The 26,148-nt window shown below is 39.8% G+C and overlaps 1 protein-coding gene across 5 annotated transcripts in view; it reads right to left on the bottom strand.

Annotated features, from left to right (window-relative positions):
* Window positions 1-9,797: 9,797 nt before the first annotated feature.
* Galc (galactosylceramidase) overlaps window positions 9,798-26,148 on the bottom strand; it is a 50,924-nt gene continuing 34,573 nt past the window's right edge. For all 5 annotated transcript variants that reach the window (XM_045155175.1, XM_045155172.1, XM_045155173.1 and 2 more), the window contains 8 exons: window positions 24,445-24,572; window positions 22,133-22,222; window positions 20,872-20,958; window positions 18,615-18,765; window positions 17,350-17,530; window positions 15,267-15,430; window positions 13,683-13,759; window positions 9,798-10,576 (listed from right to left, as the gene is read on the bottom strand). In XM_045155175.1, the coding sequence (XP_045011110.1) occupies window positions 10,430-10,576; window positions 13,683-13,759; window positions 15,267-15,430; window positions 17,350-17,530; window positions 18,615-18,765; window positions 20,872-20,958; window positions 22,133-22,222; window positions 24,445-24,572 (1,025 nt within the window). In that variant the 3' untranslated portion in view covers window positions 9,798-10,429. The remainder of the gene's footprint in view (window positions 10,577-13,682; window positions 13,760-15,266; window positions 15,431-17,349; window positions 17,531-18,614; window positions 18,766-20,871; window positions 20,959-22,132; window positions 22,223-24,444; window positions 24,573-26,148) is intronic.

Below are 26,148 nucleotides of genomic sequence, written 5' to 3'. Positions count from 1 at the left end.
AGCCTGACAGCTGGGTTTGATTCCCAGGACTCATGTAAAACCACATTCACAAAGTGGTACATACATCTGGAGTTTGCGTTCAGTGGCAAGAGGCCCTGACATGACATTTACTCTCTCATTCTCTCACTTCCTTTCTCTCTCTGCTGGAAAGCCTGTGATCTTTCAGCTTAATTTCCTTGTTCTCTAGAGTAGCTTCTGTCCAAAGCTTTCCATGAATCAGCTGAATTCAGATAAGTAGTAAGGCTGGTATTTCATCCAGATATTAGGGCCCAAGTTCGAAGTTCTTACCATGGTGTTACCATTACCTTGGCATTTTATAAAATGGTTTTTATCTGGAGGCTACCATGGGCTTGCCTCAATAAATATAATTCATGTACTATAAATCCAGTAAAGAAAATCGAATCTGATCAAAAATCAAGTCCTGCTAGATGTGGTGACACAAACCTACAGTCAGGAGGCTAAAGCAAGATTGAGTTCAAGACCAGTCTGGGATATATACTGACTTCAAAATCAGCCTGGACTACATAGCAAGACCCTATCTCAAAAAAGCAATCCAACAAACAAAAAGGAACTGGTGAGCACCTATAAAAGAAGAGGGGCGGAAAGGATGTAAGAGCTCTAGGGTGGTAGGGGTGTTTGGGGCACTATTTTCCCAACAAGAAGTGGTCGTTGCAGTCATGACTTCACAGCGTCATTATCTACAGCACACCTGTGCAATATTGGGACATTTCAACACTGAAGAAGGAAGGCCAAAAGAAAAAAAGACATAAAAATAAAAGAAGGGCAAGTCATAGAAAAGAAGTAGTTCACTATAGGAGAAACGAGGGAGAGAGACAAAAGAAAATAAAAGGAGAGAACTGTGATCAAAACACATTATGTACATGTAAGAAACCTGCCAGTTATAAAAAGAAGTAGGGCTGGAGAAAATGGCTTAGCAGTTCAGGTGCTCTCCTGCAAAGCCAAAGGACCCTGGTTTGATTTCCCAGGACACGTAAACCAGATGCACAAGGGGGCACATGTGTCTGGAGTTCATTTGTAGTGGCGATAGGCCCTGGCACACCCATTCTCATTCTCTCCTCTCTCTGCCTCTTTCTCCCTCTCTCTCTCTCAAATACATAAATAAATAAAAATATATTTAAAAAGAAGTAAAGCTCATATATGCTGAAAATGAAATTTGGTATTATAAAAAATGTACAGCAATATGGAGAATAAGACATTCTGGGTTTTTTATTATTATTTAGTATATGTGTATGCACACATGCGCATGTTCATGCAAGAGCCACAGTGCACATGTGGAGGCCAAATGACAACATTTGGGTCAGTCTTCATGTTTCACCTCATTTGAGGCAGGGTCTCTGACAATTCACCACATTTGAGCGCTTCTCAGAAATTCCCATCTCCAGTCCCTTCTCATCACAGGCACACAGCATTACAGAATCCACCACAGCTTCCAGCTTCCACGTGGTGTCTAGTGATCTGAACTCCAGGACTCATAGGTATAGAGCAGACACTTCATCCACTGAGCCATTTCCCCATCCCTCATTCTTCATATCCAAATAGTTCAAAGATATTTAAGAATATCAAGCTATCACCTGAAACAGTATAGAAGCCATAATGGTGGATACACAAGTAAGATTTATTAGTGATTCACACTCCAAGGCTCAGGGACCATTGCAGTAGAGGTAATGAAAAGAATGTAAGAGACAAAGGAAAGGAAGGAGTGTTTACAATAGTGCCTTCTAAGCACAAAGTTGCTATGGCATTCATGGCATCGCAGTGGCTGATGATACCTACAAAAGACATGCATAATAGGAGGAGGAAAGATGACATCAAAATAGGAGAACACTTGGAAAGAAGAAATTCAATGGGGGAAGGAGTTGGGAGGAGAAAGGAAATGGGGTAGAGAGGACTATGATCATGGAATATTGACTATATGTATGGAAGTTGTCAATAGAGTTGTAAAAAAATTAATAGTGATAAAATATTTCAGAAGAGGTACATAACAGGCAAACATTAAAATAAATGGGTGGGGGCTGAAGAGATGATTCAACTGTTTGCCTGCTTGCAAAACCTGCCAGCCTGGTTTCAGTTCCCCAGCACCCATGTAAAGCTGATATGAAATAACTAAGGTAGAGTTAATGGGTGATGCATTGCTAGTCTTAAGTGAAGAACGGCTGGAACAGAGCCAGTCCTCCCACTGAAGAGGGGGCAGAGGAGAAGGGTATAGAGGGTGGAAAACAGGCAGCCCAGGACTGTGGTCTGTGGAAGAGAAGAGAAATAGGTGAATTGAGTCCTGCCATGTCCTGTGTTGAATAAGAGTGGTGAGAGTTTCTGTCTGGATGCACATGTCAGAATCCAATGCAGGCAGGGGGAATATGGAATACCAGGGCATTACAGAGCTGGAGAGATGGCTAAGGCACCTGAGATATGCAGAGCAAAGTACCTGAAAGGAGCTGTGCAAAAAGACATTCAGAAATCCCCAAGGAGGTCTATTGTATTGTGCTCTGGCTCCAAACTAAGCAACACCTGCATATGTGAGATTTCATGGGCAGGGCAGTAAATAGCAAAGGGAAGAAAGGTTAATAAGCACCTATTAGCAGAACTACTACCAAATTTCTCACAGAACTAGAAGACGTTCAAGATTTGAAAACTATTAGACCAGAGAATTCCACACTTTAGGGAATGGGGCTAGAAGTGCCTAAAATATCAGGAATAAAACAAAGGTGTCAACTCTCACCACTCTTCTTTGATACAATGCTTGAATTCTTAGCCAGAGCAATAAGGAAAGGGAAACAACAGGTCAGGAAGAAGTCAGATTCTCATTTTTGGATAATCGGATCCTATACTTAAGGACCCAAAGACTCCATCAGAAAACTCCAAGATCTGATAAACACTTTCAGCAAAGTAGAAAAATACAAAATCAACATAAAATAATCAGCAGTTTTTCATTATACCTACATCAAAAATGCTAAGAAAAAGACCTCTACCATGAAAACTTTAAACACTGAAGGAAACTGAAAAAGGACTCTAGGAAATGGAAAAGGCTTCCACGTTCATACATTGACCAAATTAATATAGTTATAATAGTCATATTATAGAAACCAATGCATGAATTCAACACAATCCCCACAAAAATTCTAATGCCATGCAAAACAATCCTAAAACTTATATGGAAGCACAAAAGACCCTGAATAGCCAAATCCATGTGAAACCTGAGGAAGGCTTGGTGAGACATTGACCACAAATCCATGATGCTCTGCCTCAGCCAGGACTGGCTCATTCCTGCATCTTTTAGAGTTCTCTTTAACTTTTAGTACTTCATGCCCTGTGGTTAGTTAGGACTCTTTTTTAATATTATGATTATTATTATTAACAACATATTTCATATGGATACATGTGTTGGTACCCTCTTTTCCCTCATCCCTGCCTCCATTCTGTTGGGGACGCTATTCAGTGGGGTTGCAGGTATTCCCCATGGGGTTGTAGTTTATGGGTTTTGGTGGTGGGAGGGAATGCTTCTGGGCATGGTGTCTCAACCTGTGGCTCCTGCAATCTTTCTGCCCCCCTTCCACAAAATACTGTGAGCTATGGTGGGTGAATTTTAAGTCTACTTCAGCGAGGAGCTCTTGAGAGCCTCTGGATCTCTGCTTTGGTAGGTGTTGACTGTCCTCAGGGTCTGTCTCCTTCACCCTGGTGCTATGTTCACCATGTTCACCATGGAAGCAGCACTCCTGCATGTCTCCCCAGTTCCTCTGTGGCTTCAGCTGTGGCTTAGCTGAAGTGCGAGGGGAGTTTATCTCCCCCAGTCTTGATACCTTTTGATAAAGAAGAACAGATTCTCCAATGGAGAGTGAAGTCAGCATAGTTTAAGTGGGATAAGCATTATTAAGTTGGGGAGAAATTGATGTATCTAACCCATTTTTTAGCCAAAGACTACTGAGAGCTTGACACTGGAGAGCATAATCTTTGTCTCCATAGGATTCTGATCTGGTTCCCAATTACAGATATTGGTTCCTTTGCACTGAGATCTCTTAGCCAATCAGAAAGCCATTGGTTACCCACCAAGACTGTGTGCCACTATTGCACTGGCATGTTCATCCTGTCAGGGAATTTGTTTCTGAGTGGCTTAGACCTCTGGTTGTTTGGAATGTTGTTGGCCACTTTCCCCCAGTAGCTCATGTAGCGCTTCCCAGCACTAGACAGGCTAACTGTCTGGGGACTGGCTTTTTTCTGAATTCCAGCCAGCTCTCTCCATGCTCTATATTGGCAGCATATGGTGTCTTCAGCAATAGGATCTTATTTTTTGCCTCAGCCGGGTAATCAAGTGCTCTGACAGAAAGCTGTCTTGATTTGGGGACCTTGTTAGTTTCTCTAATCAACAGCTCCATGTTCTCTGGTACTGGGAATTATAGGCCAGACACAGAAAAAAAAAAAAAAATTCTTTTAAGCTTAGGCTTCATCTCACCCTCTCCAGGGCTCTACTTTCAGGTGCTCCCCCCTTACTCCTTTTGAGGGTCATATCTTTCAGGCTATCTCCAAGGATAAAGGTTTCTACTGTACCAGCTCATTTTGGATTTAGTTTTGTGTTTGTTCCTCTCCTTCCCTCCCCCTCCCCCGAAGCCCTTCCATACTTATTATATGGGCCTTGAACAACACTCGATTTTTAAATTTCTTTTTGGTTTTCTTTTTACTTGGACAATTTCATACATGTACATAATGTATTTGGCTCATATTTTCCTCCTATATTTTCCTAGCTAGGGTCTCTCCTCTGACTAGGTAATGATATAATTAATGAATTTTAAACTTAAGAATCTTACACTTTCAGAAAAGAAAGAGAGAATATTTTCCAACCAAAGATATCATAAGCAAATAAAAGAGATCAACATTCCACAGGGGCAAATAAATACAAATACACTTATCCAAATCCTAGAAAATTGAAGCTACCACTCTGCCAGCAGGATAATGAACTCTGTGTGTCCATGACATATTTCAGGAATGTAAAGCTGTTCTAACATTTGAAATCAACATGATATACCACATTAGCCAAGTAAGAGAGAAAAATCACACAACCCTCTCATTAGATGTGGAAAAAATGCACCAAATTCAACACTTAAATAAAAATTTCAGAAAGTTGAAAATGGAAACTTTCCAAAAACAGAGAGAAAAAAAAGAAAAGAAACAATCCTACACTATTGTAATAACAGACAGTTAATCCTAGATTAACAGTGTTGTGTTAACAGACAGTCTCCTAAGGACAAGCAAGGACCTGTGCTCTTAGCACAGCTCACGTTGTTCTAGCCCGTGCAATGAGGCAACTCTAGTACCGTCAATGAGGCCGACATACTGCACACTTGCACATGGAGAAATTTTATATATCCCAGATATAACATGAAGCATTGGCCATAGGAAGTAACTGACACTTAACCACTGTTGAAGTATAAAGTCATACAATGATTTTGGGAAACTTTAGTTGATTCTGATAATGTTCGGCATATATTTAACATAATAGTAACTTTTTTTTTCCTCAACATGAAGTCAGAATTAAAAAAAAAATACTTCCACACAAAATTTACATGGGAATGTTGACAACAGTTTTATTTTAATCCCAAAATTTGAGAGAAGAATAACCAAGATTTGGTATATCCACACCATGCAACACTCTCAAGAAATAAGAAATAAACCACTTATACACACAGCATTGTTGCATGAACTTTTTTTTTAATTTTTTTTTGTTTATTTTTATTTATTTGAGAGTGACAGACAGAGAAAAGGAGGTAGAGAGAGACAGACAGAGAATGGGTACACCAGGGCTTCCAACAACTGCAAACAAACTCCAGACACGTGCACCCCCTTGTTCATCTGGCTAACGTGGGTCCTGGGGAATTGAGCCTCAAACCGGGGTCCTTAGGCTTCACAGGCAAGCGCTTAACCGCTAAGCCATCTCTCCAGCCCTGTTGCATGAACTTTTCCTGGAGATGCATAAATAAAAGTCTATCCACCCCAGCCAGGGCACAAACAACAGATCAAAGTAATAATTTCATCCAAGTCTAGCTTGGTGAACCATGAGTTTATTTGGCCTACTTTCATAGTATAGGCAAGGGGTTACTTATAGGAATTTGGATGATCCCCAAACAGCCACAACACTAAAAAGTCTCACCCCCAGTGTAGATGATGGCTGCAGAGACAAGCAACTTTCCACACTCCTGTGCCTCCCATGACCATGCGCAGCTGGGCAGAAGTACAGCTATGAGGAAGGCACAGGAGGGAACAGCTAAAATGCCAGGTGTTCAGTCAGGTTCTCACTGCTGGTAGAAATCATCCTACAAAGAGCAGCTTTTGAGGAAAAAAAAAAAATTATTTTGGCTTATAGACTCAAGGGGACGCTCAACAATGGCAGGGGGAAACGATGGCATGAGCAGAAGGTGGACATCGCCACCTGGCCAACATCAGGTAGACAAGAGGTATAGGAGAGTGTGCCCAACACTGGCAAAGGAAAACTGGCTATAACACACATAAGCCTACCTCCAATACTACACTGGCTCCAGGAGGCGTTAATTCTCAAATCTCCATCAGCTGGGAACCTAGCATTCATAACACCTAAGTTTATGGGGACAACCTGAGTCAAACCACCACATTCCACCCTGGCTCCTATAAACTGTTAATCATCCATAATGTAAAATGAAATGCATTCAGTCCAACTTCCTAAGTCACCACATTTTTTATCAATCCTAATGATGTTCAAACATCCCCCATAATCCAACATCTTTTAACTGACCCATAATACCAAAAACAAAAAAATTTTAAACCATAATAGCACAGAACAAACATTCACACTGCAAAGATGGTACTTGGTATAGCAAAGAAATATTCAGTCAATACAAGATTTAAAACAACCAGGGCAAACATCAAACTCTGTAGCTGCAAGCCCAACAACTCTAGTCAGTGACAAATCTCCAAGTATGGAAATTTGAACCAGCCACAAGTCTCTGGAGTTCCAATTCCACCCTTCTAGCTAGACTACTCGGAGTCCTGGAAAATTTCATCCAGGGCCAGCAGCAATCCTTAGCAGCCATCTCATAGTCCTGGCCTCTCCTCTGGGTCTCTACCTCAATTCATGGTTCATCCTAATGGGTCCATTGGGTCTCCATGCAAGCATCCAGCAAACCTGCTAGACACTGCCCATAGTCATTTTCAAAACACAACACTGTGTTGCAAACTCAATGACCCTCTCTTTCCTGCATTTCTTATACTCCGTAATACCAGATAAGCTGCCAATTTGTTAATCCAGGGGGAAATAAACTTTGAAGAATAGAACACTCTGAGCATCCAGGCCCCTTTAAAATGGTCTATATTCTTCCTATTCTCCCAATGCAGATGAACTGGCTCAATCGCAATGGTTGTAATCTCTCATATAATTGCAGCTGGACAGGCAGAAGTTTGGGTCCAAAGATGTTTTTTTCTGTGCCATATCCCTCTGGACACAGCAGTCCTTTTCTATGTACTGCAATCCTACACAAGTTCTCAGGACACAGACAAAACATCAAGCCTCTCACACAAATTGTTTCTAGTCCAGAAAAAGCTCTTTCTCACCTTCATAAACTAAACCTCACTGTCCTTAGTTCTTACTGCATTCAGGTCTTTCAACTCTGACCACAATAGTCCATCAAGTTGTACTTACAGCACTGCAAGGCATCTCTTAGGCCAAGATTTCAAATCCTTCCACATTCCTCTTGAAAATCAGCTCCAAAAGGCCAAAGCCACAGAGTCAGGTGTCTAGCAACAAAGCACAACACTCTCAGTACCAACATTACTGTTGCAGTCAGGTTCACAAAGCTTGCAGAAATCACCCAAATAGAGCAGCTTGTGGGAAAAGGCAGCAGGAGAGGGGGGGGTGTATTTTGGTTTACAGACTCGAAGGAAAGGTCCACGATGGCTAGGGAAAATGATGGCATGAGCAGAGGGTGGACATCACCTCCTGGCCAATATCAGGTGGACAACAAGAACAGCAGTGTGCCAAGCACTGGCAAGGGAAATGTGGCTATTATTCCCATAAGCCCACTTCCAACAATACACTGCCTCCAGGAGGCGTTAATTCCCAAATCTCCATCAGCTGGGAACCTAGCATTCAGAACACAGAAGTTTATGGGGAACACCTGAATCAAACCACCATACCATGTGAAAGTCAAATGATCTACCTTACCCTTTATTCCACAAGGGAACATCAACAGGCCCAATATTGAGGGTCTCTTATGAGTAGTGGTCACAGCTGCTCTGATGAAGCAGGGAATAAGACAGCACTCCACAACAAACAAATTTCAAAGCATTCTGCTAACTGAAAGGAAACATTTACAAATGTACATAGTGGTTAACATCACTTTTACATTCTGTAACAAGAAAAACTAATTTATAGTAATGAAAAGATCATATAAATGGTTGCCTGAATTTAGAAGTGAGAGAAAATGACTGTCTAGGTATACACCTAGAGAGAACATTCTGGGGTGATGGAAGGAATCACAAGTTGTCAACAGTGTTGGTTACATGCCATGGATTACCCATTTATCAAAACTCATTGAAACTGTACACTTTAAATGACAACATTCTATTGTATATAAATATCTATATATTAATTTTCAAAAATATTCAGCTATCTTAACTAGAAATCACTCAGACTTGGTTTTAATTTAAAATTTTTCTCTAATGATTTTGTCTAATAATTAGCTCAAAGTGAGACTTCATTGTAGTTTAGCTCATATTAGAGTTCTTCAAATTCTTAAATAGAATTAGCTTAATAAGGAACATTTTCCTTATACAGAATTCCAAGATTTACTTTACCCACATGAAAAATCAATTTTCTTCTAAGAGTTCAATTAATGCTTATAAATCATATTAATGAGAAACATGTTTATGGTATTTGAATATAAACACGTTAAGACTGTGATAACCCATCTAACAATATCAACGTTTAGAGGACAATCTAATTCTGTGAACTAGCAAAAGACTTAAGTGTCTTTCCTCCCACACTTAAAGAGACGAGAATGTTCATTGGTGTTCAGTCTGCTCCAGAGAACATGTGTGAAGACAGACTGAAGAAGGCAAAACACAGGACGGCTGCTGCAAGGATGTCCCTGGACCCACTTAGAGAAACGGACTTGTGCCCGGTGTTCTTTCTTCCAGCCATCTGAGAAAATATTCTCAGAGAGTTATAAGGGTGATAAAATTAAAAAGTTGGGGTTAAGGCTGGAGAGATGGCTTAGAAATTAAGCACTTGCCTGTGAAGCCTAAGGACCCCAGTTCGAGGCTTGATTCCCCAGGACCCATGTTAGCCAGATGCACAAGGGGGCACACACGTCTGGGTTCGTTTGCAGTGGCTGGAGACCCTGGCGCGCCCATTCTCTTTCCCTCCCCCCCCCCCCTCTCTCTCTCTCTCTCCCTCTCCCTCTCCCTCTCCCTCTCCCTCCCTCTTTCTCTGTCTGTCTCTCTCAAATGAATAAATAAAAATTGAATAAAAATTTTTTTTAGAGCTGGAGAGATGGCTTAGCGGTTAAGCGCTCGCCTGTGAAGCCTAAGGACCCCAGTTCGAGGCTCGGTTCCCCAGGTCCCATGTTAGCCAGATGCACAAGGGGGCGCCCGCGTCTGGAGTTCGTTTGCAGAGGCCGGAAGCCCTGGCGCACCCATTCTCTCTCTCTCCCTCTACCTGTCTTTCTCTCTGTGTCTGTCGCTCTCAAATAAATATATAAATAATTTAAAAAAAAATTTTTTTTAAAGTTGGGGTTAAGAGAATTCAAGAATGCAAGCAACCCAGTTAATTTAATGTTTATTACTATAAAAATAGCTGTAGATTTAGTTTATTAATGTTGTATTTTCAAATCGTCCACTCGTATCACACAAATCAAAAGCAAAGAGAACAGAGGGAGAGAGGACGGTGAAGGAGGGATGTGTTAGCATACAGAGGAAAGCAATGAAGAGTCATTCAGCTTCCTCTTCAGACACACAATCGTCTAGGACAACGCATCACACTCAGATGTGTCAGGCACACAATCATCTAGGACAATGGCATCACACTTAGATGTGTTAGCACTCACAAAAACGCCTCTGTGATCATCAAACTATGGTCATCTGCTTGATCACTTGCAGAGAGGACAAAGAGAGCTTCCTTAGTTTTAGCAGCAAGATCATGAAGTCACAACCACCCAAACCAGGACTGATGGATGGTCTGAATTTTAAGGGACACGCCAGCCAATGCTAATGATCTACCTCCATTCCCTTTGGATTTAGTTCAAATAAAATCTTTCACAGGATCAAGCAAAACTTTATCTCCATTTACTCTTCATTTTTTTAGCCTCAAAAATATTGTCCATCAAAACAAAGATTGGTTTTGAAGCAAAATGAAAATGAAAAAATCCAAACTGTTCTTGATGCTCTGTGAATATTAGCGTGTGGCTTCCACACGAAAGTTGTCAAACTGTGCAAATTCAAAGGAATGAGTTCCTATAGCTGCCCAGCCATTCTTCGGATATTTCACAGAAACATTCTTCCATAGTATCTTGCCATCCAACAGGCCAGAGGCCAAAGAATCCTGGAGGAGGGAGAAATGTATCCCTTGAAAACATGGAAATGAACTTCTCAAGTCCCCTTATTAATACCATAAAGCCTACCTACTTACTTAGTAGAGCAAAACCTTCCTCATTCAGAACTTACCACTGCAAAATACTATTTCATGCATTTGCACAAAAGTTGAAAATACAGCAAATTCTTCTGAGAGAATAAGCAGTCCCTATGTAAACCATTCCCAATGTGTAAGCTGAACCTCAATATTTCCTGATGCTCTCCCAGAACTCAAAACAAGCAAAAGCTTAATATTTTTACAGTATTACTACAAAATGTTTTTGAAAGTCCATTGAAATAAAAAGAATGCCATTTACAACTGTTGTACACACAGATGCCTGCTCACAGATGAGACTCTGCTGTAGCCCGGACACCTGCTGATGCCTCATTATTACCTAGGGTTCATTACAATGGGTTCTCCCTCTTCCAGAACAGGAGGAATTAGCCCTAGTTGCATTGTTTCCCCTCAATGTCACTACAGTGCCATGTGGAACACTGACACCCAAGTGAGAAAAACAGCAACCAATCTAAAAGATGCCTCGCTGATTTTTCTAATCCAAACAGAGAAACAGAGAGACCAATTGATTTGTCCAAAGTTTCAAAACTGAGTTAGTGGCAGAACTGAAACTAGGAATAAACTACTTAGTATTTTGTAATAATTGTGCATGTGAGTTTATGGCTTCCTAGACATACAATATAAGTACCATAAGATCCGGGACCATGTCTTCCTTGTTCCTGCCAAATTTACAGGATCATTTGGCATATATTATTTGTTGCATAAACAAAAGAACCCTCAAGCATATCACCTGTATGAAGACTATATCCTTTTTTATTTTCCTCGAGGTAGTGTCTCACTCTAGCTCAGGCTGACCTGGAATTCACTATGTAGTCTCACGGTGGCCTCAAACTCATGGTAATCCTCCTACCTCTGCCTCTCGAGTCAGCAGAGTCTCATCTGTGAGCAGGCATCTGTGTGTACAACAGCTGTAAATGGCTGGCATTCTTTTTATTTCAATGGACTTTCAAAAACATTTTGTAGTAATACTGTAAAAATATTAAGCTTTTGCTTGTTTTGAGTTCTGGGAGAGCATCAGGAAATACTGAGGTTCAGTTTATACTTTGGGAATGGTTTACATAGGGACTACCTGTTCTCTCAGAAGAATTTGCTGTATTTTCAACTTTTGTGCAAATGCATGAAATAGGATGGGATTAAAGGCATGCTGACTATATACTTTAACGTCAGCCATTTGATTCTTCTCAGCAAACATCAGGCACCTTCAGTGCCAGCATGATGCCTGTGGTTTAATGACAGACTTTGACATCTGTCATGTCCATTGTAAGGACAGCGTGAAAGCACTGCAGTGAGGCAGCTGCTTTAGAGCAGGTAGTGAAAGAAAGCATGCAGCAGAAAGCCAAGACTTGAGGAGAAGCAGAATGCCTATCATCAATACAGCAAGAATTCATGGAATGGTTTTCAGTCTTCAAAATCATGCTCCATCCTAGGATCAAGACCTAAATGCTAAAAGTAATAAATCTCACTATATTAGGGGCATAACAGAAGAGATAGCTAAAGCAGGGGTGGTTGTATCCAACGAAGAATAGAATATGTATGTTATTATTTGTGGATAAAAGCTTAAGGGAAATATTAAGAAGTATGGAAAAGGGGCCAGAGGACTAGAGAGATGTCTTAGTGGTTAAGGCATTTGCCTGCAAAGCCAAGGAGCCAGGTTTGACTTCCCGGGGACCCACATAAGCCAGATGCAAAGGGGGGGGACATCTGGAGTTTGTTTGCACTGGCTGGAGGCCCTGGCTCACCCATTCTCTCCCTCTCTCTCTCTCTCTCCCTTTCTCTACCTGCCTATTTCTGTATATCTATCAAATAATAAAAAGAAAATAGTTTTTTTAAAAAAAGGAAAGGGGCCAGAGTGAGATGGTGCTATTTTATAGCAAGTGGTCAGAAAGAAAGTAAGGAAATAACCCACACAGAGACTTTAGAAAGCTAACAAAACATGGTGTTGAAAGTAATAAACAGAACAGTATGAAGAGTAAAGTACAGCAATAAGCCTATACACATATGCAGACTTTCTTCCGTCAAAAGGACAGCTGCTGAAGCATGCACAAAAGGATGGGTCATGTAATAAGGGAGAGTGCCTGCACTGTTTGTACAAATGTCCTGTGAGGCACTTCTCCTTCCACTTCACAAGTTCCAGACAGACTAAAACATAAAAATGAATGCCAAGTCTTGAAGAGTTTGGATGGAAAAACTGAAAAAGGATCTGCTGAAATAAAATGTAATACATAAAAAGCAATAAAAAAAAAATGTAAAATGCCTAGCCAGGTGTGGTGGTGCATCTTTTAATCCCAGCACTCAGGAGGCAGAGATAGGAGGACCACCGTGAGTTTGAGGCCACCCTGAGACTACATACTGAATCCCAGGTCAGCCTGGCCTAGAGTAAGACCCTACCTCAGAAAACCAAAAAAAAAAAAAAAAATAGTAATAATAATTAATTTAAATTTACATTTAAAAAATGTAAGATGTTTAGTAGCAAAACTTTAAATCTTTATCAAAAATAGGCACAAGCAGCTGGGTATGGAGGTGCTTGAGCTAGAGTGAGACCCTACCTCAGAAATAAACAAAAACAAAAAAAGTCAGGAACAGGGCTGGGTATGTAGCTCAGCTGGTAGAGTGCTTGTCTAGCTGACTGAAGCCCTCGCTCTGACCCCAAGCACTGTACGCAGCACATGGAGTGGTGCACTCCTATAATCCCAGCACCCAGGAGGGAGAGGTTGAAGGGTCAGGAGTTCAAGGCCAGCCTGAGCTACATGAGACCCTACCTCAAAAAATGAATAATAAAAGACAGAAACAAAATTTAGTATAAAATGGTGGTCTGAAAATGTCAATTGCTGGATATCATGTGGGTTATTTTTACATAAATATATCCCATGGATGGGTGGTATACAATGGCAGACCCCTAGCTCTCTTCATTATTTATCATATCCCTCATGTATTCTACAACAAAAAATACTAGAAAGCTGTGAGAATATAATATCTCATCATACTGACTGGCAACACTTACCTTAATTAGTAGTGTGAGGGTATACCACTTTTTTGCTATAATTTCAACATGGCCAGAAGTATATATGATCCATCCACCTTTAACACAAAAGGATTGTCCTAATTGATATATTTTCAAAATATAAATCACAGAGTCATTTAACATAGTAAAAATTCTCAAGTGGTATCTGTATATATTAGCCAAACAAAAGCAAACTATGCCCCTTCATTTCCAGATCAATACATGATTTAAACCAAAAATCCTTCCTTCAGGCACACATTCCACACATATATATTGAGATTCTACTTTGTGCATTAAATTGTGTGTGCACTCCCAGTGGAACTTATGAGGTGAACTTCAAACTAACCATAACATGCTACGTGAGCACCTACAGTCCACATGTACATTTACTTAACTGAACTGACTGTAGAGACTAAGAGGAGTACTGCAAGACCATCAAAATATTTCTGGCTGATGGAACTGCCTACATGAAAATGATGTCAACTTATAAATGAGGGAGAAAAAATCAGCTACTTTTTGCATTTATTGAAGCTGAGTTCCTGAAAGAAACCTGCGATGAGATGTCAAACAGGCAGCTGAAAGCAGCTGTGGGGGCTGAGGATACACATTTGTGTGTCTAGCTCCAGTTCTGCTCCTGACTAGCTTTTGAGGTTGTGGGCAAATCAATTAACCTGTCCAGATTAACCATGCTGTAACTAGTCAACTCTTATGATAAAACTCTTGCCACAAACTACCTCTTCTTTTGCAATGTTAGTTACCAAGCAGTACATCACTAAAGAAAACTGTTTTATTAATGCAGAAGGTAAGCCAAGAGGCTGAGAATCAAGAAAAGTCACCATCAATAAGGTTTTGTGTCAGTAAAGACAAAGTGTAGCTCAAGGCCAACACATTCTCAGCATTCCTGTGGGGTTGGGCTGAAATGTTCCCCAGAGCCTCATGTGTTCTGAATACTTGGTGCCCATCTGGTAGCAGCATGGGAAGGTTGTACAGCCTCTGGGAGGTGGCGCCTTGCTGGAGCAGGGATGTAACTGGGGATGGACCTTGAGGCTTTGCAGTCCAGCCCAATGACTAGTCAGAGCTAGCCCACTCTTGCTGCCTCCTTCCTCCCAATATGACAAGATGTGATGCCAAGCTTGCCTGTCATGCTTTCTCTGCCATGATGAAACATCCCCTCAAAATTGTAAGCTGAAATCAATCCCTCCCTCCCTATAAGTTGTTTCTGACTGGGTATTTTGTTCCACCATTTTTGTGCATTTTTGGCACAAAAGTATCAATTATGGTCTTTACACTATCTCCAGCATTTTCTTCTTCCTGTCTTTCATCCTAGTATTCACACATCTTACCTAATAGACCAGATCACCCTACATACCCTCAAAAGGTTTGTTTAATCATTTTCTCACTTACCAAGCCTTATAAATTAAATAACTCTGATTTTGGATTGCTAAGTGTTTGCCTCCATATGTTGACTGTCTTCCCAACTAGCCGCACAAGCACTTGGAGGTAATTCTTTGCTGCTCCCAGAAAAACAAGCAGATACTCAAAGTAATCGAGCATATAGTAAGTTCTATTAAAAATGTCACTCACCTATATCCGCTGTGACTTTGTAAGATCCATTTGCAAAAACCCAGAAGAAAACTCCTGATGCCATTCTAACCAAAATGCCACCTTTATCCACTCTTCCTGCAATGAACACTCCTCCTCTCTCAGGGGTCTCTATGTAAACATCGCATTGGACAGTCAGATTGGTCCTGCAGAGTGAAATGGCATAAGGGTACTCTTAAATCATGGCATTCTTAACGCAGTACCACGATGCTACCCCAGAGCAAGTGCTTCCTTCTTCGATCTGAGGCAAGTAAAGAACTCACTGCAACAGAGCTCATCACACAGACGGCTCAGAGAGTCTGCGTTGATGGCCATCTGAAGTTTTGTGTGATTAAGTCAAGCCATCTTTTTGATTCTTTTAATGGATAATATTTAATTGTTTTCAGTTACTTGATGTTATGTTTGTCTTTCAATAAATCTACTGCTCCTAAGAATATGATATTAAAGGAAGATAATTTTTCTACAAGACATAAAACATTAAAAAAAAATCCCAGGGAATTCTGAATAAGAAGGCTAGCTCACATTTCTCACATTTCCAAGTGAGCAATAAATAAAAGAAGTGCTAGGAAGCACTTGTGACAACACAAGCCATTTTAAAACCAGGAGGTTGTCATTTAAATCTATTCATACAAAAACTCATGAATATATATCTAAAAGTCAATTTCTAAAAAGACAGTCAACTCTGTATGGCTCTGCAGCATGACCTCTGAAATGTGAGCAGAGTTTGAAGGCCTGTTAAGTTCTGTGTGATGGTCTCTTCCTGGGGTATCTGGGCTGGACCCATTGAATGTACATGTTCAAACCTCCTGTGAGATGCTGACGCCAACAGTCCAGGAACTACTTACCCCACCTAGGATCTCCTTCTGAACACAGGCAGTAAAGCCACATAATTATATGTCACCCCTGAAGACAACCTACTTCCTACTCAGTATCCAGAAGCAAATGGAAAGAAAAACCCTTGTACACAAACAGCAATTTATCTAAAGACAGACTGAGAATACCACAAATCTATTTTGGAAATGAGATGAGGGAGAATGTGGGATCTATAATTATGTGGCTTTTACATTCCACAGAGTATCTTCCTTAAAAACTGCACACAACTCAATTTTACTACATATAGGAAAATACATGCAGACTGGCACTTATACTAGGTGCACAATCAGGAAAAATAGGGGCAAGCAGGTGTGCTCCGTGCAAAATCAGGAAGGTCCACACCCAATTATCCAGTTAGAACTGAGTAAGATAGCCTATTCTTTCATACATACTCTGACATTGGGGGAAATCTCTCACCAGCATGAAGCCTGGAGTCAGAGCTCAGGCCAGGGCCAGGATTTAGAACTGGGTGGGGGGCAATGCAAAGGGGATGAGGACTCTGTAGCTTCCGCAGATAAGCAACTCAAGGATCTTCCCAAAGTTACCTTCTCTTCCCTAATGTCCAAGCTTCATATCAGGCTATTTAGAAGCATCACATGACTAGCTAAACAAGGGTGTGTATGTGTGTGTGTGTGTGTGTGTCCTTAGTGAAATATACTAGTAGTGGGAACAAGTAGAAAATAATCACCTAAAGCAAATAAAGTAATAAGATATGACACACTGAAATTCCTCAATTTAATGTAGGGGAAAGTGAAATTTTGATGTAGTAGCTATATTTAAGTGAAAAAGAAATATAACCTGTCTCTATACCATATATCTAAAGAAAGAATTGAATTCCTTAGCCAACTAATACTCATTTGCTTTTTGCTACTGCCATCAATTACAGGTAAGGTGGTGTAATTCTACTGTTTATCCAGCAGGTGGTAACACAAAACCAACTAATCAAGTCTCCAGCACCCCCCCCCACAAATAAATAAATAAAAAACACTGAAATCACAGTCTATAAAGATTCAATTATAATTGGGCCATGGAGACAAATTATTTGCTGACATGTGGTCACCCTAAGATATTCACCAGTGGTGACACACCGATTGGGCTCTTAACACAAGAAAGAAAACTCTTAAGTGCAGAATGCACCAACAACACTGCAAAGCTACAAGCTGACAGGTCTGAGGACATGGGTCTCACACACCATTGGTGATCTCCTATGATGCTGATCGTGCTGGAAGCATCAGCTGCCCAGGTGATGGGCCGCTGGTTGAGAACCTGGCGGAGGGTGAAGCGGTGCTCGCTGGGGTCTTCGCTGTTCAGGTAGTACTCGAACACACCAGTCTGGTCAGCAAAATTTGGAGCTTCACTAAAAAATGGGTAATCTGTTCAGAACACAATAAAATCCCTGCTTAGTATCTTAGATACTTATTATCAATGCTTACAGAATCTCTCCTCACTGATGCTCGGGGTATATTTTGAAGCAATTTTGAAAAAATTTAAAATACATAAATAAGATTCATAGCCAATCAAAGTTTAGGTCTAAAAAAGAGATATAGTTCTATATGCCATCTAATTTTTACCTACTTTTCTATCATCCCCACAGGAGCAGCCTCCAAAACAAACTATCCAGTGGCCTTTACGTACCAATCATCTAGATCACGTGCTGGGACAGAATCCTGAGGTTCTAAAAGGAAGTGACTGGTAGAAGTGGGCACATCTCTAGCTTTGGAGGAGGAAGCAGTGCTTTCCCCATCAGGAGTTCAAGTACATTCCAGGACTCCTAGCTCAGTCCCTGCCACTTTCCCACAGCTACAGGTTTGGGGAGATTTACAGAACTACCAGACCCATCTTGGACACCCATACGTCTAAACAGCACCACTTCTTAATCAACAAATGTTGTTTGCTGAGTGATCTAGGAATATCACTATGATGGCTGTGTGTTCTATTTTCACATGGTTTCCCTACATGGCCCATCATCACAGCCTTCTTTAATAGCTTAGGGCAGATCCTCCTAAACACTACCAGGTGGTCTTTAATATAACCTCCCAGCCATAGCTAGAGGAGATGTACTGGGTTTGATTCCCCAATAGTAGTGCAACCGCCCCAAAATACTCAATTCACTGGCACAAAGAAAGGTAGACATCAGTGTGGCTTAACTGGACTCAAAAGAATGACAGTAACGACTTGATAGGGCACTAACAAAGTTACAAATACTAGGTTTACCAAAAACACATTAGAATGGTTATTTTCATTCTCATAATAATCCCAACTTTTTGCTGGCACTGAATAATACAAATTCAGTTAAAATGATAGAAAACTTGGCTATCTTTTAACCAAACAAAGATGAGCATTAATGCATATACTTTTTGACAGATCATGCCCCCAGGTTGAGAGGCACAAATTGACCTATTGCTACTACTAAAGATGGATGCCACGTATGTTTCTGTAAAAACGAAAAATACTCACCCATATTGAAATCATCCTTATAGATGGGTGGGAAGGGCTTGGATGTGGGAGGAAGTGGGTAGCTGCCTTTACGACCTGTGGTGAGAGTGGTGAGTGTGAATAGCTCATCCTCATGCAGCTCCAGGGTGAAGCGGCCACCACTGTCAAGGACCTGAGAAAAAGACACCTCTGTAGTCAGGGCCATGGCTAGGGCTCATCTCCAACAACTTTGAAAAAATAAGCTAAAAGAAAGATATCTCATTTCTGCTAGTTCATTCTGCTCACTTCTAAAACACCTGGGAAAGACACTCTACTACCAGGGCCCTGGAATCTCCTCTTTTGAAGTACTTCGAAAGATTATAAATTATACTTCATATAAATGATTTTTGAAAAATGATTCCACCACATGGCAGGAAGGAGGACCAGGCCCATGTGTATTCATGTCAGACTGTGCTTGTCTGTTACACAGGAAGCTCTTGCAAGCTTGTGTACACTCAGTGCGTGCAACTAGGAGGCCTGCTTGGTTCCTATGCAATACGAGAGAGAAAGTCACAAGAAATCTCATTATTGACTCAGCTGTTACTCATAAGAGACCTCTAACAGTTAAGAACTAAAAATATCCTACTTATTATATGCACAAAATATATTTCAATTTGTGAGTTTGGTTGATGTCCCATTACTGATGTTGGCAACTTAATCTCTTTAATAACTTCTCCTTTGTCTATAAAATGAAGGAAAAATATATATCTCAGAGTATTGTTTTAAGAATTAATCCTGATAATGTTTAGAAAGTATATACTTATCTCGGTGTGTGACTGCTGAGAAACACTCCCTGTGGCACAGCCGTGCTGTGAGAAATGTAGACTTCTGTGGACATTAATATCCCTTGCCTAACTACTGTCAGCACCAAATTTAAACCCATCTTATGGAACTTTGCAAAGTTTTTTTTTCTATTTAAAGTGACTAATATATGTTTGCTTTATTAGTAAACTGATGGTAAGATCAATGAAAATGTGAGGCTACATTAAGGCTTAGGGTTAACCCTAAATGATACTCTTTTTCTATGGGGAAAATCAATTCCTTATGTTATTTCTAGCAAACTGTTATATAAAAGTAGAGATGGCTTCTTTTCTCTATTGGTATTTAATCATCGATACTGACTAGCTAATTAAAAGAACCTCCATAATGATAACAAATTGCATACAATTGTGTCAATTAGGTGCTTGTGTAGGCCAATTACTCCTTGAACCCTTTCCCAGGAATCACCAAGTACAAACACTGTACTTGGCCCCTTGACAAAAAACTAAGTAAGGCAGAGTGCTGATCCTCAAGAACTGATCGCCAAGTACAGGCAGTGTTAGGCCCCTAGACTAAAGGCTAAGGAAGGCAGAGCCCCTGTCATCAAGGTGCTGACGCAGTGGAAAGTGCCCAGCTAGGTTAGCACACTCCTGTGCTGACACTGAGACAGGCAGGTGGGAAGCTTCAGAGGAACTGACATTTGGGCTCAGTCTTGAAAGACAGCAAAGATATTCCAAGAGCCAAGACACCACCACCACTCCAAGAAAAGGGCAGAGCAAGGGCAGAGACACAGAGGTAAGCAAACAGACAAGCCATGTTCTTAAAATGCAACAAGCTTAGTCTGTGAGGAGAGGCATCAAGAAAGAACAGCATCCTCGGCCTCATAGGAGGACAGTGTGGGGTCAAGTGCTGTGCTGGGGAAGGTAACTAACTGGAAATCCCCTGGTGTGATCAAAATAAGCAACTGGCAAAGGTCAGATCAACACTCCAGATACCACACTGATAACAATGTGGTGGCTGCCCTTGACAGAGTCTGCAGGAGCCAGTTTCTAAAATCCAGGAGAAGAATGATAAAGAGTAGGGGCAGACAATGGGAGCAGAGGACAAGGAATGAGGGAGGGAATATGCAGCTGTCAGAACTGTCTACCTGCCTCAGCGCTGGGACATAAGGGGGCAAGAGGGAAAGAAAGTTTGAGATAAGACCTGAATTTCTCCCTTGGGCAGCCAGGTCATGGTGGCAGCACCACCCCTAACAAACTCAAACTTAAGAAGAAAAAAAAAACAGCTTTGAGCATACAAATTTCTATAATACCTTAAAGATTTCTACTTAAGAAAAATTTGGGGGAAATTTATTTCTATTGTGCCATAGCCATAAAATGAAGTATAAACTGAAAACTTCTTCATTCATTAGTTAAATTTGGTCCCTTTTAATGTTTTACTTTTGTATCGCCCCAAGTAATGGAGTTTATTTTAAAATTACCCATAGGGAATCCAGTTGCTTAAAAAGAACTTTCTCCGAGGAGCTTCCAAGTTTGGTGTACCACACCTGCAGCTCTGGTAGTCCACTCTACGGAGGAAGCACAGGAGAGCAGGGTTGAGTACCAGCACATCCTCTGAGCATCTGGGAAACCAGCCCGCACGAACACAGCACTGACAATATGTACTGTTCCTAGTTACCAAAAGAACCATCTCAGTTTTTAAATAGTGACACTTCTGAAAATAGGAAAACACTAATCAAACACATACTTTGTATCTTTTAAATGTGAGCCACTAAGCAAAGGCCACACTGACCTTTGGGAGCAAACCCCTGCGGTAACAAGTCTTCAGAGTCTGCCTGTCTTTCCTCTTCAGAGAAACTTGAGGAGAGCCAGCACAGACTGACTCGTTTTGTAGGAGACCTGGAGTAACTTCGCTGACAACAATACTGAACTAAGCGTGCCCCAAAATGCGCCTGTCATCTGTTCTTCGTGAACATGAGCTCTACAACCTAGAGCTCGGCACACCTAGAGATGCGTCTCACCTTGCTCCTTGTTGACTGATGCCCCTAAGTTGGGCATGCTCAGGAATGAGCCCAGGACTTAATGTGCTTTCCTGCAGGACCACACGCAGGTCCCCTGAAGAAAACCTCATGCTTCCTTTCTTACATGAGGTAATCAAACTCTCTTACTTCCTGGTTGTGCTTTTCATCTTTGCACTCACCAAGATGTTAACCACTGCATTAACACCTAAGAAGTTTGGTGAATGTTAGAAAGTTTAGTGTCTTTACTGAAAAAAAAAAAAAAATGCTTTTCCCTGTGCAAAAAAAAGTTTAACAATTTTCTGGTGGATAAAAACAAAATTCTTATGCCATGAAAACCTAACAGGTGGAAAAATCTGGTACCTGTTTTCCTGGTATAGAAAGAACTTGGTTCCTTTGAAGTTTTTGTTTTGTTTAATTTTTATTTGTTTACTTTTGGTATAACGTTCTCAAAAGATTAGCACTTGAAAGTTCTGGTGCTCAAACCATCAAGAATAATTTTCTTGCAAGTGACTTTTGTGTTTCTCAAAGTCACAGAGAAATTTACCATGTACTGGCTTCTGTTCAGTTTCCTTTAACGAAGTCAGGAGATACAAGACACCAGGGCAGATAGCCATTCATACAATTTGTTAGGAATTTTTAATATAAGACTTCACTTAATAATTCCTACTTACAAGAAATACAAACTTTCAAATCAGAACAAAAGTAAAACATAGGTACTTACAAAAGATCCTTGAAGATCAAAGGTGGCCAACTGCTTTGAAACATTGTAATAAGGTAGAAAGGGCCTTATACACATAGAATGTTTATGAGTCTGAGGGAAAAAATCATGTACATTACTCAAACTGGGGAAAATATTAAATAATCAACATGTGCAAGTTAACAGAAGTAGAAAACATTGAATAGCAAACATGAATTTATTTCAAATGATAAGTTTTTTTCCTAACATAGCCTTAATGAATGTATATTGTGCAAGCCTAGCCAAAGCAAATACTAATTACATGTCAACTAATTCAAACTGAATTCACAGGTGGCGATATTCACACTCAGAATTATCTTTTGTTATAAATGCTTTCCAAATAAGACACATCAAATAAAAAAAACAAAAGCTTGGATGATTTCACTGAAAAGGTATCCTATATAACCTTCCAAATGCATATAATCTGTAGATTTCATATTACTACCATCTTTTACAAAATGGTCACTTTTATGCACTGGGGTCAAAAGCTGTATGAGGCATAATCCATGCTTTACAGGATTCAGCCATCACAGGCTTACTGGTCATAAAAAGTATAATTCTAAACAGACATGTCAGTACCTCACTCTTAGTAACTGATTGTACAGAAAGACAGAAAATCAGTTTAGAAAAAAGAAATTTGAACAATGCTATCAAGTAACTTAATGTGGCATCTATAGATCCCTCATTCAGCAGAACACACATTCTTTGCAAATGTAGCCTTGGACCAAGGTACACCATATTCTTATCCACAAAATAAGTCTTAATAGATTAAATAAATTGAGTCACACAAAGTATATTTTTACTACAACAGAACTAAATCAGAAATGAACAACGGAAAATAAAAGCTCTGGAAATTTTGAAATTATTTAGAAACTAAGTAATAGATTTCTAAATAATTCATGGTCCAAATAAAAAATAAAAATATTCCAAGAAATAACTAGGCATGGTGGTACACGCATTTAATCCCAGCACATGGAAGGCAGAGGTAGGACGATCACTGTGAGTTCAAAGCCACCCTAAGACTACATACTGAATTCCATGTCAGCCTGGGCTAAAGTGAGACCCTACCTCAAAAAATAATAATAACAACCAAAGACTTCCTAAATATAACTTTAAAATGTATCCAAGGACAGTGGAGCAAACCTATAATCCTAGTGCCCAGATGGAAGTGGGAGCAGGATTACCACCAGTTTGAGGCCAACTTGATCTGAATAGGCCTGCACAAGCTACATAGTAAGACCCCTCAATTTAAAAATAAATTAATTTATCTATTCAAGACATTCAACTTACTCTAGGAATAAGTGCAAAGATACAGACATCACCTAGAAGATGAAATTAAAGGAAAACACTAAAGCAGCAGTGGTAGAACAACCCACCACCACTTACAAGGGACTTGATTAGACTAACTGCTGATTTACCACTGGGACAATCATCCCAAAATGTTCAAGGAAAAATACATGCCAATCAAGAATCCTATACAGCTATCAAAAATGTCTTTTAAAACTTGGGAGCAAATAAAAACAATATCAAATAAACAAAAACTGAGTTGATTCACAGCAGAGGCAGCTTTCACCAAATACTAAAATAAGTGCCTCATACTGAAAATAAGTAACATCATATAGTAACCTGCAAAAAAAAACTACTAGTAGTGACAATTACATTAAAGGCAATAAAATGCTTCTCTTTTCTTCTCATAAGTGATTTTTTAAAATGTAGTATAATTGCCAATAACAGCTCCAAGAAGCCAGGTGGGGAAAGTGATATTTACAGTAAGGAAAGAACCAGATGGTAAAATAAATACATAGAAACTGATGAAAACAAAAAACAAGATGGTCTGAAGAGATGGCTTAGTGGTTAAGGCATTTGCCTGCAAAGCCAACAGACTCAGGTTCGATTGCCCAAGACCCACATAAGCCAGGTGCACAAAGTGGCACATGTATCTGAAGTTCATCTGCAGTGGCTGGATACCCTGGTGCACCCATTCATATTCTCTCTCTCTCTCTCTCTCTCTCCCTCCGTCCCTCCCTCCTTCCCTCCCTCCCTCTTCCTCGCTGCCTCTTTCTCTCTCACATAAACAAAAAAACATATAAAAAAGATTTTTAAAAATTCATAGACTTATGTTCTACTGAAAAACAAAACAAACAAGAACTTTAGCATTTGATTTTTATGTTTTATGTGTGTGTGTTTATATGTGTATGCATGGAAGTAACACCAAAAAGCAAGGGTGCTTGGTTTTGTATTACACTATTTTTCCACTAAAGAAGCGAGTTAATTCAATATCAACAATGAATTATTACCATAGTTTCAACGATGATGGTGAGGTTACCTAAGCCATCAGTCAGAGCTACATAGCTTCCCCCTTTCTGTAGATGGCCAACTGTCTTCAGATAATACCAACCTGGTCGAGTAAACTGAGTTGTATGAGCTATAGAAAAGCAAAAGAAGATACAAAATTAAAATGGTGACAGAGCATTAAAAAATAATTTTATACTTATTTAAGTCTGCTTGATTCCAAGAAATCATATTTTATTTTTGGAGAAAGGTTATCGACCAATATCATGTTTTGATCTCACAGATAATTCTGCTCAAAGGTATAAGTGCAAGAAGGTTTTTTTAATGACCAAAAAAATTAAATTATCATCATTAAGAATATTGTTTTTCTTTTTCCAAAGTATAAAATTAAGTTACTTCTACTAACATTTGTACATGTCTATTTAACAGTTTCTAATAAAACTTTCACCAGTTATACTAGTAAAAATTAATTTAAAAATACATATGTGTATATATATGTGTGTGTGTGTGTGTGTGTGTGTGTGTGTGTGTATACATATATATATATGCATATATATACACAGATACATACATACATATGTATATATGTATGATTTTTTAAGTTAATTGTGTACTTCCAAAACTGTGTTATGGTCTCAAATTTATTTCCAAACCACAAGTTTATTGTCACCTCCAAATATGGTCCTGAAAACATACTAACCATGTCTCAACAACTCAGAAAGTCACTAAATTAGTATATTTATTCACCTAGGTAAGTAGGGCCAACAATTTTAATAGTTAAAGAGGTTAACCAACCAACAAATATGTAACCAACTAAATGTTTCCGTATTTGTGGAAGAACTTGTTAAGGAAGCTTAGAATAATCTCATGATTACAAATTTCTTTGACGATAACATATCAACTAAAAAAGAAAAACACAAGGCTGGAAAGATGGCTTAGTGGTTAAGATGCTTCCCTGTGAAGCTAAGGACCCATGTTTGACTCTCCAGATCCCATGTAAGCCAACACACAAAGATGAGTCAAGCACAAGGTTACCCATGCCCACTAGGTGGCACAAGCGTCTGGAGTTCAATTTCAGTGGCTGAGACCCTGGCACACCAATTCTCTCACTCTCACTCTCTCTCTCTCTAAAATAAAAATTAAAAAGAAAATCCCAAAAATGAACTTAAAATTTCAAAAGTTCACTTTGAATTCATCTTACCTTTGAAGATACTTATTTTTTTAAATGATTATGATTTTGAAAGAAAATATTAAGTGCTAAATATTTTGTTAAATTTTAGTTTTGTGTGTGTGTGTGTGTGTGTGTGTGTGTGTGTGTGTGTGTGGTGTGGATGCATGTGTGCCATATTTACACAAGTGGAGGCTGTCAGTCCTCTCAGAGATAGCCTCACCCTTGTTTTCACTGCTGGGAAAGCCAGATTCACCTAGCTCCACCTCCCACTGCCACAAAAACACTGGGATTAGAGACATTACACCTGGCTTTCCAGGGGTGCTAGGGAATCAAACTTGTCTTGCAGCAAACATCTTCAATTACTGAGCCATCTCCCTATCCCCTCTACTAAAATTTTTAAAGAAAAATTTCAGTATTACTCAGTATATTTCATTTATACTACATTGATTATTAGCATGTTATATTCCTTAATGATATGTATGATATCAAGTTCTCCTGTAACCACTATAGGAAGTTCTGAGCTGCCAAAGTCACAGAC

The sequence above is a fragment of the Jaculus jaculus genome, chromosome 7 (genome assembly GCF_020740685.1).
Source record: "Jaculus jaculus isolate mJacJac1 chromosome 7, mJacJac1.mat.Y.cur, whole genome shotgun sequence".
In the NCBI taxonomy this organism is placed as follows: domain Eukaryota; kingdom Metazoa; phylum Chordata; class Mammalia; order Rodentia; family Dipodidae; genus Jaculus; species Jaculus jaculus.
This window is presented reverse-complemented; position numbering and strand designations above follow the sequence as displayed.